The sequence below is a fragment of the Tachypleus tridentatus genome, chromosome 7 (assembly GCF_004210375.1).
Source record: "Tachypleus tridentatus isolate NWPU-2018 chromosome 7, ASM421037v1, whole genome shotgun sequence".
NCBI classification, from domain to species: Eukaryota; Metazoa; Arthropoda; class Merostomata; order Xiphosura; family Limulidae; genus Tachypleus; species Tachypleus tridentatus.
In genome coordinates, this window is record NC_134831.1 from 166955075 (window position 1) to 166970596 (window position 15522).

Here is a 15522-nt window from a genome sequence, read left to right on the forward strand (position 1 = left end):
CAAATAAAACAGTTTGAACCAAAATGTATGACTGCTTCAGCAAATTATTATAACTCCTTAACTGGCTTTTGTTATGTTAGCTTCTGTTTGATTCACTACAACTGTAGGCATACTCTTTATTTGTTGGCCTCCCTCTCTCTTATAAACTCAAAAAATACGGTAAGGGGAAAGGGGCTTAAAATGAAAAGTTAGTAGACAATTTCCAATAATTATCCTGTTGTGCGTATTCAGCGAGAAAATCAATAATTCTAATTGTTTTAATTGAGATTATAGCTTGTTTCGATCGATTTTAGAAATTAACGAAACCTGAGTACAATTATGTAATGAAATTTAAATCTATATTTTCTGTTGATAATTAATGCTTGCTGACAATAAAAAACAATTAAAAGTTGAAGGTGAAATAATACTGTTTTAAATCAAAAGCAACAAAAAACATTGTTGAACTAACAATAGTAAATGATGAGTTTACGTAACTTTAAACTAACAATGGTAAATGATGAGTTTACGTAACTTTAAACTAACAATAGTAAATGATGAGTTTACGTAACTTTAAACTAACAATAAAAATGATGAGTTTACGTAACTTTAAACTAACAATGGTAAATGATGAGTTTACGTAACTTTAAACTAACAATGGTAAAATGATGAGTTTACGTAACTTTAAACTAACAATAGTAAATGATGAGTTTACGTAACTTTAAACTAACAATAGTAAATGATGAGTTTACGTAACTTTAAACTAACAATGGTAAATGATGAGTTTACGTAACTTTAAACTAACAATGGTAATGATGAGTTTACGTAACTTTAAACTAACAATAGTAAATGATGAGTTTACGTAACTTTAAACTAACAATAGTAAATGATGAGTTTACGTAACTTTAGAAACTAACAATGGTAAATGATGAGTTTACGTAACTTTAAACTAACAATGTAAATGATGAGTTTACGTAACTTTAAACTAACAATAGTAAATGATGAGTTTACGTAACTTTAAACTAACAATAGTAAATGATGAGTTTACGTAACTTTAAACTAACAATAGTAAATGATGAGTTTACGTAACTTTAAACTAACAATAATAAATAATGAGTTTACGTAACTTTAAACTAACAATAGTAAATGATGAGTTTACGTAACTTTAAACTAACAATAGTAAATGATGAGTTTACGTAACTTTAAACTAACAATAGTAAATGATGAGTTTACGTAACTTTAAACTAACAATAGTAAATGATGAGTTTACGTAACTTTAAACTAACAATAGTAAATGATGAGTTTACGTAACTTTAAACTAACAATGGTAGATAATCAGTAAATTAGACTGTGACCTTCTTAAAGGACTAGATGAAGTGTATTGTTTTGATTTTTATAATTTTGAAGGATCACACAAGAGGTCCTTAATAAGTGGGATCAAATTGACGACGAAATCTGGGCTAAAGTCATTTGTATGGAGAGAAATAGGAGAGTAGCCAAAGCCTATGCCCGAGTTCCTGTCTTAACAATTAACGGATCGGATGATGGATTCGATGGTTATAGGTTAGTTAATTCAACTTTTTTTTATCATTTCTGTTTGTTTGTTTATAAAAACTAAAACTGACCAAACGCAGATGAGGTTTACGTTAGTTATCAATAACAAACATCTAATTCCAATCAGTTTTTTTTTTTTTTTCAGAATTGGCCTTTGTGGATTCGATAATCCAATGAGGGATTCTAAGACAGAAGAAGCAAAACGGCATATTGGAAATGTAAGTGGAAAAGTTGATATATAGACTTTCACTTTGGTTTCTTTCTTACGTGATCAATCCGATCCTAAAAGGGCACCAAGATGTCTCGTGCACATTTATCTACCTCTATATATGTATATATCTATGCATACGTACCTTTTAAAACTGTGATGGAACGGATTCCAAGCTCACACTTTAAGTAGAAATTTCATTCTCCAGTTGAGAATTTTCTTGTCATTTTTCTAAATTAAAAGTTAAATTGTATCTATGAACAGAAATAAGAAGTAATTGAAGTTCATACACCAAGCGCGCGCGCATTAACCCTGAAGAATCTGTAAAGACGAAACATTGGTTTAAATAAATTTTATACATATCTCGAATGTATTTTTTCTTAACTTATTTAAAAGTGTGTAAATCCTCCCAGTTTGCTCTCCAGATTTTGAAACACAAGTACTGTTGATATTACGGTATCCGTTGATGTACAAAATCATTTTAATAAGAGAGAAAATTTGGTAAATATCTAAAGTTTCAAATACCACCACCATCCATTTAAATGGTACAGAGGTACCTATGAATATTTACAAAGCCAAAAATCGAGTTTCGATACCCGTGGTAGGCAGAACACAGACAATTGTGCAGTTTTGTACTTCACAGAAACCAACAAATCAAAAATTAAGAAGAAAATTTAAAATTTGATTTAAAATATAAATTTATTATTTGCTTATTTCCTCCACTACCAGGGAGTTAAATTCAAGATGGATAACAGTGGCGACATCATGATCAAACGCGTCTGTAAATCTAATGTTTATGTTAAAGAGATTGGTAGTGAAGAAACTTCAGTGTCTTCTGACGTCGTGAAGAATAATGGCCAATTGGAAGTAGAGAAATCAACAAAGGTAAATTGAATATCTCGTATAAAGAGAGAATATTTTTGCATATTTCTAAGTAGTTAAAATAATAAAAAAGAACAATAGTTTGCGTGATAAACTTTCCACAAGGAAAAAAGCAAGTAGCAAATATACATATCATTAAAACTTTAAAATGTGTTTATTTTTTTACAAGAAAGCTTTCAGACAACAAGAGCAATGACAAATTGATAGTAACCGCTTTAATGAACCGAGTTAAAAGAAAATGCGATGTTCCCAGTGGCTCAGTGGTAAATCTGGACCCTTACAACACTACATGTCCGGTTTCGATACCCATGCGGGAAAGAACACAGATAGTGTATTATGTAGTTTAACAACATAAACCAACCATTAAAATGCTAGTTGATAATGAAACATTTTAAAATGGGATGTGTTGATTTTTGAAACGCTAAGCCTATTAAATATGTATTTTATTGTCGATACAGAATAGAAATGAGTGATGCTGTTTTTAATACAGTGAAACTCTAAAGAAAATACTGAATTTTCTTATTTTGAATATTTAAAAAAATATATTCGTTTGATCACGTGATCCTGAAATAATGATAAAACGCTCGATTATTCCAGACTTCATTGAACTCAAACTATGTGTAACCGATCGTTAGGAGGAAGTAAAATACCAATTATTCCAGCACTGTATAGAGTCAGTCCTTAAACTTGGTGTGGTTTTTTGAATTTCGCGCAAAGCAACACGAGTGCTATCTACGCTAGCCGTCCCTAATTTAACAGTGAAGACTAGAAGGAAGGCAACTAGTCATCACCGCCCACCGCCAACTCTTAGGTTACTCTTTTACAAACAAAGAGTAGGATTGATAGTAACATTATAACGTCCTCACGACTGAAAGGGCGAGCATGTTTGGTGTGATGGGGATTCGAACCTGTGGCCCTCAGATTACGAGTTGAGCGCTCTAACCACCTGGCCATGCCGGCCCATCAGGCGTTAAGCCAAAAAAATTGTAATTTAGCAGAAATTATAAAGTTTTCCCGTCTTGCTTACTTGATTATTACAAGACTTCAGTTGTCTGTTGAACGGGCGTGTTTATATTTTTATACGAGTCCGTATCTTTCTTTAGCTGTTGGTTTTCTTGAGGACTATATTTTACGAGAAAATCTTTGTTTAGAGTGTAGTATGTAGGCAAACGAAATATAGTGTTTATTTTCAGACTTATTAGTGTTTCAGCACATCTATAGATGTAAAAATACTCCCTCGTTTGGTGTCGCATACGCTTTCTCGTGGTAAAGATTGTTGCTGCATACATGGTTTGAATACACTCTGTAGATGTTAGCAATAAGTCTATCAATGCTCAGAGGTAATAAACTCTCTGTTTTTGTTTGTTTGTTAGTGATATGAGTGACGCACGTATTTTGGGATATGTAATTCTATTTGAGTCCATACAATGGTTAGATTTCTCAGTTTTGGATTTCAAACTGATTTTATTCAGACTTCAGATGTTATCCAAAACTTTCTCATCCCAATGATAGGTGTTTGGCTTCTGTTTTATATATAATTATTAATTTTGTACATTTTGGTTAACAGGTGTATCAGTAAGTAAGCTGGATTTCTAATGGAAGACTTTGTTCAACACATAATTTTATTTGTGTACTTAATAGTTAACAAGTAAATCGGTCTGAGAAATGGATTCATAATTGACAACTTTGTTTGGTAAAAAAAAAATCACTTTTTTGAAAGACATGGTTAGATTGACAACAGTATAAAATGCCATTCCTCACGTAGCTCACCATTCATTACAACTTCTAAATATGATAATATAAGCATTTTGTTCACATATCTTTCTCAGATTTCAAAGATACCTTACACATTTTGTGTATTAAAAGCCCTCATGCCACCATTGAATGTCAAATAATTAAACTTTTGAACATGGATGAGTGGTGAACTTTTGGTATTTTCAAAAACCTGTTGCTAAGATGCCACGCAAATATTAACTACAAAAACCATATTTGAGGGGTTGAATAAGCTAACTAATTAGTTTGTAAAGTGGTCATATTACAGAATATTAAAGATTGTTATTAGCAGAGCTCAGCCAAACTGGATCATTGCTGCAAGTGAAGTGTCTCGTACAATTCTTTTTGTTGCTTACGTTAAGGATATTGGCAAGGGCGTAATTAGTAAACATTCATTACCACATGAACTTTTGGGTATTTTTGGTTTTTGAGATACGTAGAATGGCTTGGATCTGTTTAAAAGTTGAAATGTATATGGCAAATGATCACGCGTTTATAAAGATGGAAACCCATTCAGTAGGGTCATTAAAGAAAGTGATCTCAATTCAGCAGTAGATAGATCACCCAAAGCATCAAATAACGATCTGTGTCTAACTGTAAGGTTAATAGAATTGTAAGGTATGTGTATAGACATGTTGATAACAAGTCATAAGAAGCAATGATTTCTGTATACAAATCACTAGTTAAGCCTTACATGGAATATTGTGTATGGTTTTAGAAAAGGTTCAGAGGAGAACCAGTAGGGTTATTCCAGGATGGTATGGTTAAGATCTCTTGATAAAAGAAGGGGGAGTTTAAAGAATTATCGGCAGGATAAAATATTTAGATTTTTGTATAATATATTCTGAAAATAATGAGACGAAACGACGCCAGCTTAAGATTTGAAAACGGTGGTATACGTTTTAATTTCAACATTTTTTAAATAACAGGATAAAAATTATATTTGTCGACGGACAATAGTATTAGGCCTAACATGAATATCTTGCGACATATATAAGTGTTTTTCCCTGGCTGATAATAGGGTACACACCATAACAGGGTAACGATCTTATAAAATGATTTAACATCAGTAGTAGTCTAATGTAGTCTAAGCAAAAGTCTGAGGGCTAAAGGAAAATCACTGATTTTCCTTAAGAATAGGTGTGTGTTTTTCATCTGTAACCCCTCGAGAACGCTACCTCGTTTTGGCACTGCGTAACTGTCAATGTTAACAACATGCAAAACGTTTTTTTATTATTACCTTTTTATTTTTTTGTAAAATAATAAAGAAATTAATAGTTCTTTCAAAGTGGAGATCTGAAGCCTAAAATGTAATGTCAACAAACAAGCATTACGTACCCATGTTTTGTTTTGACTGTAATAATGAATGAACTTCCCAGTTTTCTACTTATTGTTGAAAGGACCGTTTTTGTTGTTGTTTTAAGATTGCATTATTGTCTTGTTTCTACAGTTATTCGATATGAAGAAGTTCCAACAAAACGTAAGTAGAGAGCTGAGAAGAGCTTATCCCGACCGGAGGAAGTTAGATAGCCAGTGTATATCTGCTGTGAGCTTTGTTAAAGATTCTACTGACCTGTTAGAATGTCCTTGTTGGGTGATGATAATAAACATTGTTGCCCTGGATATGCTCAAGTCCAAACTGCCAATTGGTAAGTTTGTTTTCAAATCTCTTTAGGTTGTCTTCTACGGTGCTAATAGTAGTAATACAAATCATGCTTTACTTCAAATGTTTTGCTTTTTCTCACGTTTCTCGGAATTTGTCCATTATGGATTTCAGTTCATGAATGTGTATAGATAACATTTCAAGGTCACTGTTTACATGTCACAAGTCACTCTCAAAGAGCATCAGCTGGGTTGGACTATAGTGTCTCTGTGAATGTTTCGTCACGTTTCGGCGCTCAACTCGAATACTATAATGTTCTAATGTTTCTTATCTTTGTAGCCATTGTTACAATAGTGTTATACTTTTTCTTACAATTGTTTACAGTGTTACAATAGTGTTCTAATGTTCCTTCATTCTTGACAGTGTTGAGTAATGTTACAATAACGTTCTAACGTTCCTTATAATTATTGGAGAATGTTGGATTATGTTACAATAATGTTCTAATGTTCCTTGTAATTGTTGAGAGTGTTATAATGTCCCTTATCATTGTTGACGGTGTTGGTTAATATTACAAAAATGTTCTAACCGTAATCTAATGTTCCTTATAATTGTTGAGAATGTTGACAGTGTTCTAATGTACCTTATAACGGTTGACGGTGTTGGTTACTGTTACAATAATGTTCTAACGTTCCTTATTGTTGATGGTGTTTGACAATGTCACATCAACCGAACCATAGGATACTTATGTAGGTGAAAACAGTTAATGTCTTCTGTTATGCTTATTTTTTTTTATGGGAGGGGGTTGCGAAACGAAACTAACTGATGTTCTCGGAATATCAGCATAAACTGATATTTGGTGGGAAGTAATAAAGATAAGTGCTCAACACTGGTATTGGAACCATAACTTTAGCATTGTAAGCCTTCAGACGTACTGCTGATCCACTGGGAGTGTTACGTTCTTTATATTGTTTTTAACGGATTTATAAAGGCACCATGTAAATTCAACTTTATTTGGTAACAAGTACAAAGTATTCGTTTATTTTGCTTATAACGAACAGATAGCCTCTCTTTGACTCAGGGGTATTTCTGCAGACTTATAACGCTAAACATTGGGCTTCAATATCCATAGTGGGCATGACATAGATAGCCCAATGTGTAACTTGTGCTTTACTAAATTAAATAAACAAACTGTATGCTTTAACGTAGGAATTCCACCAGAAATAAGATGTCACTGGGGGTTGCACAGCTGTAAGTTTGAAGGCTTAAAGCACGTTAAAATGAGGGGTCGATCCTTTCGATCCCTGTGATGAGTACAATACAAAGTTCCAACAGCAAACAACCAGACTAAAAAATATGTTTGAGTTATTCCATTTCTGTTGACTAATAAGAAATTATTTTATGTATTTATTGTGCCGATGTTTAGTTGCTCAGATACTATAAATGCTTTCACATCTGTTTTCTTACCACTAAATAATTTTATCGGCTATAAGTTATACAAATTTATCCTACAAAACATGGATTTTTTCATCTAAAACGTGTGTTAATTTTGCTTTTAAATGTGATGTAACAAGTTCTGTGACCCTAATAAAAGTTTCGATAACCTGAACGCTTTTGAAAAAAAAAAAGTTCCTTTTATCAGTCTGATTTTAATAAACTATGAGTTACAAACTGTTTTATTTCACGAAATTTATTGATATCGTAAATAAGTTCTGTTTCGTAGTGTGGAGACCACATATTGAATAAAAAGTGACAGTTAGTCCTATGTACGTTAAGCTTACTTTGGGCAAACTAAGAGTATATATGTTAAGTCTACTTTAAGCAAATTATGCTGGACGTGCATTAAGCCTACTTTATTCAAGTTAGACTAATGTACGTTTAAAACTATTTTATGCAAATTAGAATATGCATGTTAAGTATACTTTAAGCAAGTTAGGAGTATGCGTGTTGAGTTTACTTTAAGCAAGTTAGATTCGATGTTCGTTAAGCCCACTTGATGCAAGTTCAACTAATTAATGTACGTTAAGGTTGCTTTGAGTTAATTAGGCTGAATGAACTTTAAGCCTTTTTCGGTCTACTTCGTCATCGTATGGAATCATATTATAGAAATTTAAACTTTTCTGTTGTCATTTATATATTATTTCACTCTTTAATGTGCACACGTAACGTCCCAATGATAAATGTATTGGTATTTCTACAAAAAAAATATTTATTATTGTGTAATTCAACTTCTCACTCACTAGTAATTATTTTTGCAGTCCCTAAGAAACAGAGTATCCCCAGCTTAACAAGTATATTTGATCGTCCTCGACTTCCTGTTCCTGAAGAGGACCCATATAGTGTACCTCATCCAGGAACTTCCTTGCGTTCTTCAAGCACTCCACGTGATAAACCTCCCAAGTTACCGCCACGTGACTTATCACACATTTCAGTGCCTAAGGTAAAAATCTATGTTCTCGCATGATTTGTGAGAACATTTAGTTGATGTAATTATTTCTTTCACCGAACAGTTAAGCATTTCCGTGTGATTTGTTTGTAAACATATTTAATTTGCACTCTGTTGGCAAGTAAACCCTCTAAACGCTCCTGTTTGTCAGTATATAACGTTTGGAATTAAAACTAAATCGAAAAGTCCAATTTAATAAGTGTTTCATTATCTTCAATAATATTCTTAAAGTATTACTCCAAAATCTTGAAAACTTAACCTATTTAATCTAATTCAGGTGAAATGCAGCTACAGGCACAATCTGATGGCTCAACGGTGAGTCTGAAAGCTTATAATGCTAAAAATCAAAGTTCGATGTATGCGGTGGGCAGATCACAGATAGCTAGCTCATTGTGTAGCTTTGATTTATAAATAAAAAATTACAGCTATTAAATTTGAACTTCTTTATTGTCAAAATAATGGTTTATGATCAAAAGAGTACTAGTACTTTCTATTGTGAAATCCTTGGTTACTATTGTTTTTTGAATCGAAATGATACAAGTAGTTCAGCAGTATGATATATTTGGTATTTGGACTATATGGACAAGACAGAAGCTCTTACGTTTCATGTGCAGCCAGTTCTAATTTAGAACTGTTGACAAGAGAGAGAAATCTGTCAACAGTACTTATCGCTACACGGTTACTCTTAAACAAACAGCGAGATTGACTGCCACAGTTATAACGCTTGCACAACTAAGTTGAGCATATTCAGCATTTCGAACTTTGGACCTTACAACTCACGGTCTTGAATAATAATTCATAATATGTAGTTTTTGTGAAAATATAACAAATAACATTAAACTGTAGAGGTTTCTCACTCTTTTTCTCTTAAAACGCGCGTATTTGTTCAGAAATTCAAGTGGAACAGACTTATTTTTACCTCAAAATACTTCTCTAGGTATCAGTTACGCAAACATAAAACAACTGTTGTAATTTTATACGCAATGTTTGCTTACCTATGTATTTCGAAATTAGAATTTTCCTTCCAAATAGCACCTTATTCGCATGTGGGCTGAAAGTTAAAAAACAAACAAACATCCTCAGTACGTTTCGAACACTGGATCATTCGATCCGCAGTCCGAGAGGCTAATCTTTAGGTCACACCCGGCTAACTATATATATTTTAAATTCAACGTTTTATTTGGAGATTGTATAGTATATCGTCAATCGTTGTACTTAAAAGTTAGTTTATATTTTTTATTAATACACATGACAACATTTAATAAACACATTTTACATCCTCACTACAAAAAAATAATGGTTGTTTTATTTTAGAGGAACAAATTTATCTTATATTTCAATACACTATCACGTCATCAGAAAGTTTAAAACTGTCTTGCGCACCATTATGGAGATATCGTCATCGAAAAACATAATAATTAATAAGAAAATCGAAATCTGGATTTTTACCAGAAACAGTTTCCCCTTAATTAAAATAACATTTAATGAAAACTTAAGCAAAAATTTGTTTTGTTTGTCTATTTTGAATTTCGCGCAAAGCTACACGAGGGTTATCTGCGCTACCGTCCCTAATTTTGCAGTGTGAGATTAGAAGGAAGGCAGCTAGTCATCACCACCCACTGCCAACTGTTGGACTACTCTTTTACCCACGAATAGTGGGATTGACCGTCACATTATAATGCCCCCACGGCTGAAAGGGCGAGCATGTTTGATGCGACGAAGATTCGAACCCGCGACTCTCGCATTGCAAGTCGAGCGCCATAACCACCTAGTCATGCCGGGCTTTTAAGCAAGAAACTCTATATTATGGCTGATGTTGAAATATACAGTATTTCATAATGAAAATAAGTTAGAACATATAATGAATACGGTGTATGACACAAACGAAAAACTGAACAAAATAACTTATCTATTTATATAATACATAGGGGTCAGTAATAATAATTAGTGTGGTTAACTGTAATATTGATAACATTGCTATTTACATTTTTGTGTCTATTGTTATTATGGACTATAAGAACAACAAAATTATGGACCCAGAAACAATGTAAAAAATAAATACTTTTTTGAAAACATTTAAAATCGCTGCCCTATCGGTAAATATATCAGTTTTTACTTAGTTTTTATTTGACATAACCATAATATTTCAAACTTAACCACGTAGTTTATTGTTTGGTATAACCCTATTATTCAAAACTTAATTCAAATTTTTAACAGGGCTAAATTGAAAAAGAAAATTATTATATATATATATTATTTTTATATTAGTATATATAGGTGTCGCTAGAATGTTTTCAAGAGACTCGTTTCCGAAGTCAGTAACATATGTAGGCCTAAGTAAGCCATAGGTCAGTAGCAGTCTAGTGTAGAATCCATAATAAGATTCATGTCTGATTGATGAACCATATTAAAAAACGATTTAGATTATATATTTTTTTACTCGTCAGCCCGATTATGACAACGAGAAAAAGGAAGAAAATTTCAGTCTTCCATCTGTAAAGTCGTCCAGTCGAAGCAAAAAGTCAGGACATCACGGTAAATACTCTTTTTACCACAATTATTTTACTTTTTGTCACATTTATCATACTTTTTTACTTTCGTCACCACAGTAATAACTGATTTTTTTATCTTTCATTTACAATGCCAAAGGTAACCCTACTTTTATTTTGTTTTCTTGTCTGTAATAACCATATTTCTTCATTTTCCTTGTGAATTAGCCAAATTTTCACGACTAACAAAGTCGAATATGTAATATATTCAAAAATAAAGACCCGCAAAGGGAAAGTTACTTTTCATCTTTCAGAAACGTAGCTTTCCCGTTGCTTCTTTTTTTCTATTTTCCAATATCACACGTTACTGACAAGTTTCGTGACTGATCATTTCTGTTTGCAATAAGTTCGAAATTAACATTTCCTGACGTACAGAAAACCTGCATAAACCCTCCATTTCACTCAGTCCTGCATCATTCCATCATGCCACCCAATCTTGTATCGCATAACTATCACATAACATTTCTTTCCTTCAGGAACCTAACACACGATATCAACTTGGCACTAATCCTTTGTCGTGTTAATCAGATGCAACTTCAAGTCTATTTGTTTTATTATCCTTTGTTTGTTCCTTTGTACGTTTACTTCATAGGGGGAGATAATTGTATTTCAGTGTTTTATAAAAGTACTTTTATTTTTCGTTTATGCTAAACAAACAGAATTATTTTTAAGCATTTCATTGCAAGATATTTTGACCTTGAGATTGGAATAACTTATTCCTTCCCAAAATCGGATATCCGGCATCCAGTTCCCGCGTTTTTGAAGAAGTAGGTTCTCTAACTGATTACTGTACAAGCAAGTAAGCTATTTGTCAAAAGCCCGCAGCTGAGGTTAAACTAAGTCAGGAGATTGCTGTTATGGTAACCTCTTTCCTCTGTTATGTAATTTAAGTAACTGATATTTAACAAACTAGTGTGCATGTTGCGTTTAGTTGGAATTAAATCTTAACATGAAGCACATTGCATTAAATGTACAGTTTTTACCTTGTTTCTCGTTTACATTATTAATAGCAATTAAGAAAGGGATGGTAAATTGTTCTAAAAATCATATTCGGAAGAGTGACCTTTTAGGTCACGAAATCGATCGAAAAAATTAATAAAAGAGAGAAAAACACAGAAATTGTAAATAATTTACCCGGAAAGGAGCCAAGGAGTGCTTTATGCAATTATCATTTTTAATCACTCTCACCACTGTTCAGTAATGTGTTGTCTGTCAGTCAGTCAGAAGACACTAACATAACGTCATATAAGGGACGCTTAACATTGGAATTTGTACTGTCTTGACGTCAGCAAAACGTGTGCATGTCATGAATCACGAGAAAAATATGGATTCTGTAGGCTACAGTACAGCATGACATATGAAGTTCAAAATCGGGAAAAAAACATTTGTTACTCTTACTTTTGGGTTTTATTTACTCAAGAAACATAACACTTTCGGGAACGCTTTATAAGTACATCTAGTATAATAGTGTTTTGTTATATGTACATATACTCACATTCATACGTTTGGGGTCTCGTAGTTATAATAAAACCCTGAGTTCCTTGTTTGAAACTCATAACAGTAACTTGTTACCAGGTGATGGCACAATAGGTTTTAATACTTAAACGTTAATTATTAGTATTGTAAGCAGAGGTAAACAGCTGTTTATGTAATATATGTATATATATATATATCTTTCCATCAAGTCAAAACCAAATCGAAAGATAAACACGAAAATCAATGTCTCACTGACGTCACAAAATATGGTATCTGAAAGCCACGTAGTGATTTGTGATAAAATGTGTATTAGAGTTGAAGGCATTCGATTACAATAACGTTTAATAAAACGAGGAGGCTGACCAAGTCAGGTTGGTAACATTTTCAATATCTAATTTTTAACCCTAAAACTTAAGGTTTGATTTGAGATAACCAATTGTGCTAAAAACAGACTTCATACTATTGTAATTTAACCTACTGTTCTGAACCAATTATTTTTCCTTTAATATAATAACTGATCGTTATTGAAATATTACTGAAAATATTTTACAGACGATCCCTACTACTGTGGACTTCGTGCTCGTGTGCCCAACTATGCCAAGCGTGACCATGAACAAGTCAAGAAAACCCATAGCGCTAGCTACCTAAGTCTTCTACGATCTCAAGAACGTTCATCATATATAACAAAACATGGTAAGTGTTGGTAATGTTGACCAGTTTAAAGAAGCTTTAAGGTGATTTTAAGTTTTTCTTTATATCGTAAAGGCTTAAAATATATGCAAATATACCAAACAAAATACATAAATTGAAAATCAAACCCCAGTGGCTCAGCGGTAAGTCTGAAGACTTATAACGCTAAAAACCGGGTTTTGATAACCGTGATGGATACAGAACAGATAACACATTGTGTGGCTTAACGCTTAATACAAGCAATGAAAACGTATTAAGAGTGAATTTTATTTACTAATTTGTATGTGTATAGATAAATATACATACATATTGTGCAAGTTTGTTTTGACTTCGTCATATGGAGTATGTGAGTGGTTACATCTTTTCTCGATAGGGGGCATAAAGACGTGCTTTAATCTGTTATGTTTCACATTGATGGCGGAATAGCCGTCGCAACTGCGAAAGAGGATACACTCTTAGAGGTCTCCTATAGTGTAACAAAATTTATTGAGTTATTGTTTGATTGGTTTACTTATTTGTAGGTAGTTTTCATCTACCTGATTCATTTGTTTTGACTGTTTTTTTAGTTTAATTTGAGGAGCGAAAAGAAAGTCATTAAATTCAAATGAGTAGTACTCTTTTTTGCTGAGTTTAATCTACTGATTATCCCCTGGTGGACATATGGACTTGCAACGCACAAATCCGTGGCTCGATTTTTACGATGGACAGAGCGCACTGTCTCGTTAATGTATGCTCGAGAAAGTCATGGTTCCAGCCCCTCCGTGAGACAGCTGTAAGTCTACTGACAGCAGATAGCCCAATGTGGCTTTTTTCTAGAATAAAGAAACAAACAAGTCAGCGCTTCAGTGGAATTTACCAACATTTTCCAATGCTACCGACAAGCCATCATTCCACTTGTGTCTATCTGTATTTTCTTTTGCTACCGACAGTACACAAGTCATGGTTCCACTGGAATCTATCGATCTTTTCTTTTAATACCGATAGTTCACAAGCTAGAGTAACTGATTATTGTCGCATCTGTTGTAAAACTTTCACAACTCAACTTAGAAGTAAAGGTCAAGTGTCATATATCATTATTACGATAACTAACGTTTTCAAAAAATTAAACGGTTTTGTTTTTAGTTTTAAAGACACAAGTGGTGTTATTTTAATGTTAGGTAAATTACAATTCGGCTGCTTAACTTAATATTATTATTTGTTTTAGGTTTTGATGGACTGATTTCTAACGAGGAGGAATACAATCGTGTTTGCAATAGACTTCGAGCGCCATCTTATAATTACTCTCCTGCACGGGAAACGTACGTTGGAGAATGGGAGTGATTCGTTTCTTAATCAGCCAATTAGAACTATTAAATATATATATATATATATACTTGCACCCAATGGGATTCAACTAGGATTAAATTTTTGCAATAACTACCATGGTTTCTCGGTTACTGTTTTGTGGATCCTATCGTACTTTTGTGACAGTTCGGGATTAATGAATAATCAGAGACTTCTAATGACAACTGGATGGAGGATTTGTTATACGAGTGGCCAACCAACCAACTTCCTAAGCACTATATTCTAAGATGGTATTTTCGTAATCAAAGCCATGCTCTCCTGATATCGAAGTTAGTTTATTTTTCATACACCAGGACTCTTTCAATAATGTTTTAGTATAGGGGGGTTCTCTCAATCATTCCTTTTACGCCAGGGTTCCTTCGCACAAACCTTTAACTCTCGAGTTCTTTCAGTCAATCATTTAACCGTAGGGTTCCTTCAATCTTTTCTTTTATACCAGGGTTCCTTCAATCAGTATTTTAATATCAGAATTTTTTAATCAATCTCTTTTTGCATGAGTTTTGTTTTACAAAGAGGAATTATTTTGGCTCTGATGGATTTTTTTAATATAACCAACATTCACTCATAACTTTCAGAAATAAAGGTAATGGTTTATTGACTTTTATACTCATTTCCATGAACTTTGAAGTTTGGACTAACGTATCTCCATCTGGCTTACAGTTATCTAAAGGCTAATTTTTTCGTAATGTTTTGATTATGCTTCAGAACAAATCCGTGATTTCGACAGCCAGTTACATAGGTCCAGTAGCCTAAACTTGAACTTTCAAGCACATTAATTACCTGTCCAGGATTTATTATTGTTTTTCACACACTCACAAAGAAATAACACAATCCCACGTTTTACTTTTCAAAGTTTATTAGTTTTTCGTCTGCTATTCACTATCATCTATATAGAAGAGGTACACTGGAATAATGGATGAATACTCTTGGAATTCAGATAAGCGAGATGTAATCACCGAATAAACAGGCGAAATATACTTTGACTTGAAATCAGTGTGGTAATTAATCCTAACTACATAAACTT

The 15522-nt window shown here is 33.0% G+C and overlaps 1 protein-coding gene across 1 annotated transcript; it reads left to right on the forward strand.

The window, feature by feature from the left end:
* Window positions 1-1395: 1395 nt before the first annotated feature.
* LOC143257153 (uncharacterized) lies at window positions 1396-15472 on the forward strand. Its single transcript, XM_076515479.1, has 8 exons — window positions 1396-1539; window positions 1676-1748; window positions 2468-2623; window positions 5844-6042; window positions 8252-8433; window positions 10887-10974; window positions 13017-13157; window positions 14359-15472. The coding sequence occupies exons 1-8, from the start codon at window positions 1451-1453 to the stop codon at window positions 14472-14474; spliced, it is 1044 nt and encodes a 347-aa protein (XP_076371594.1). The 5' UTR covers window positions 1396-1450; the 3' UTR covers window positions 14475-15472.
* Window positions 15473-15522: the final 50 nt, after the last annotated feature.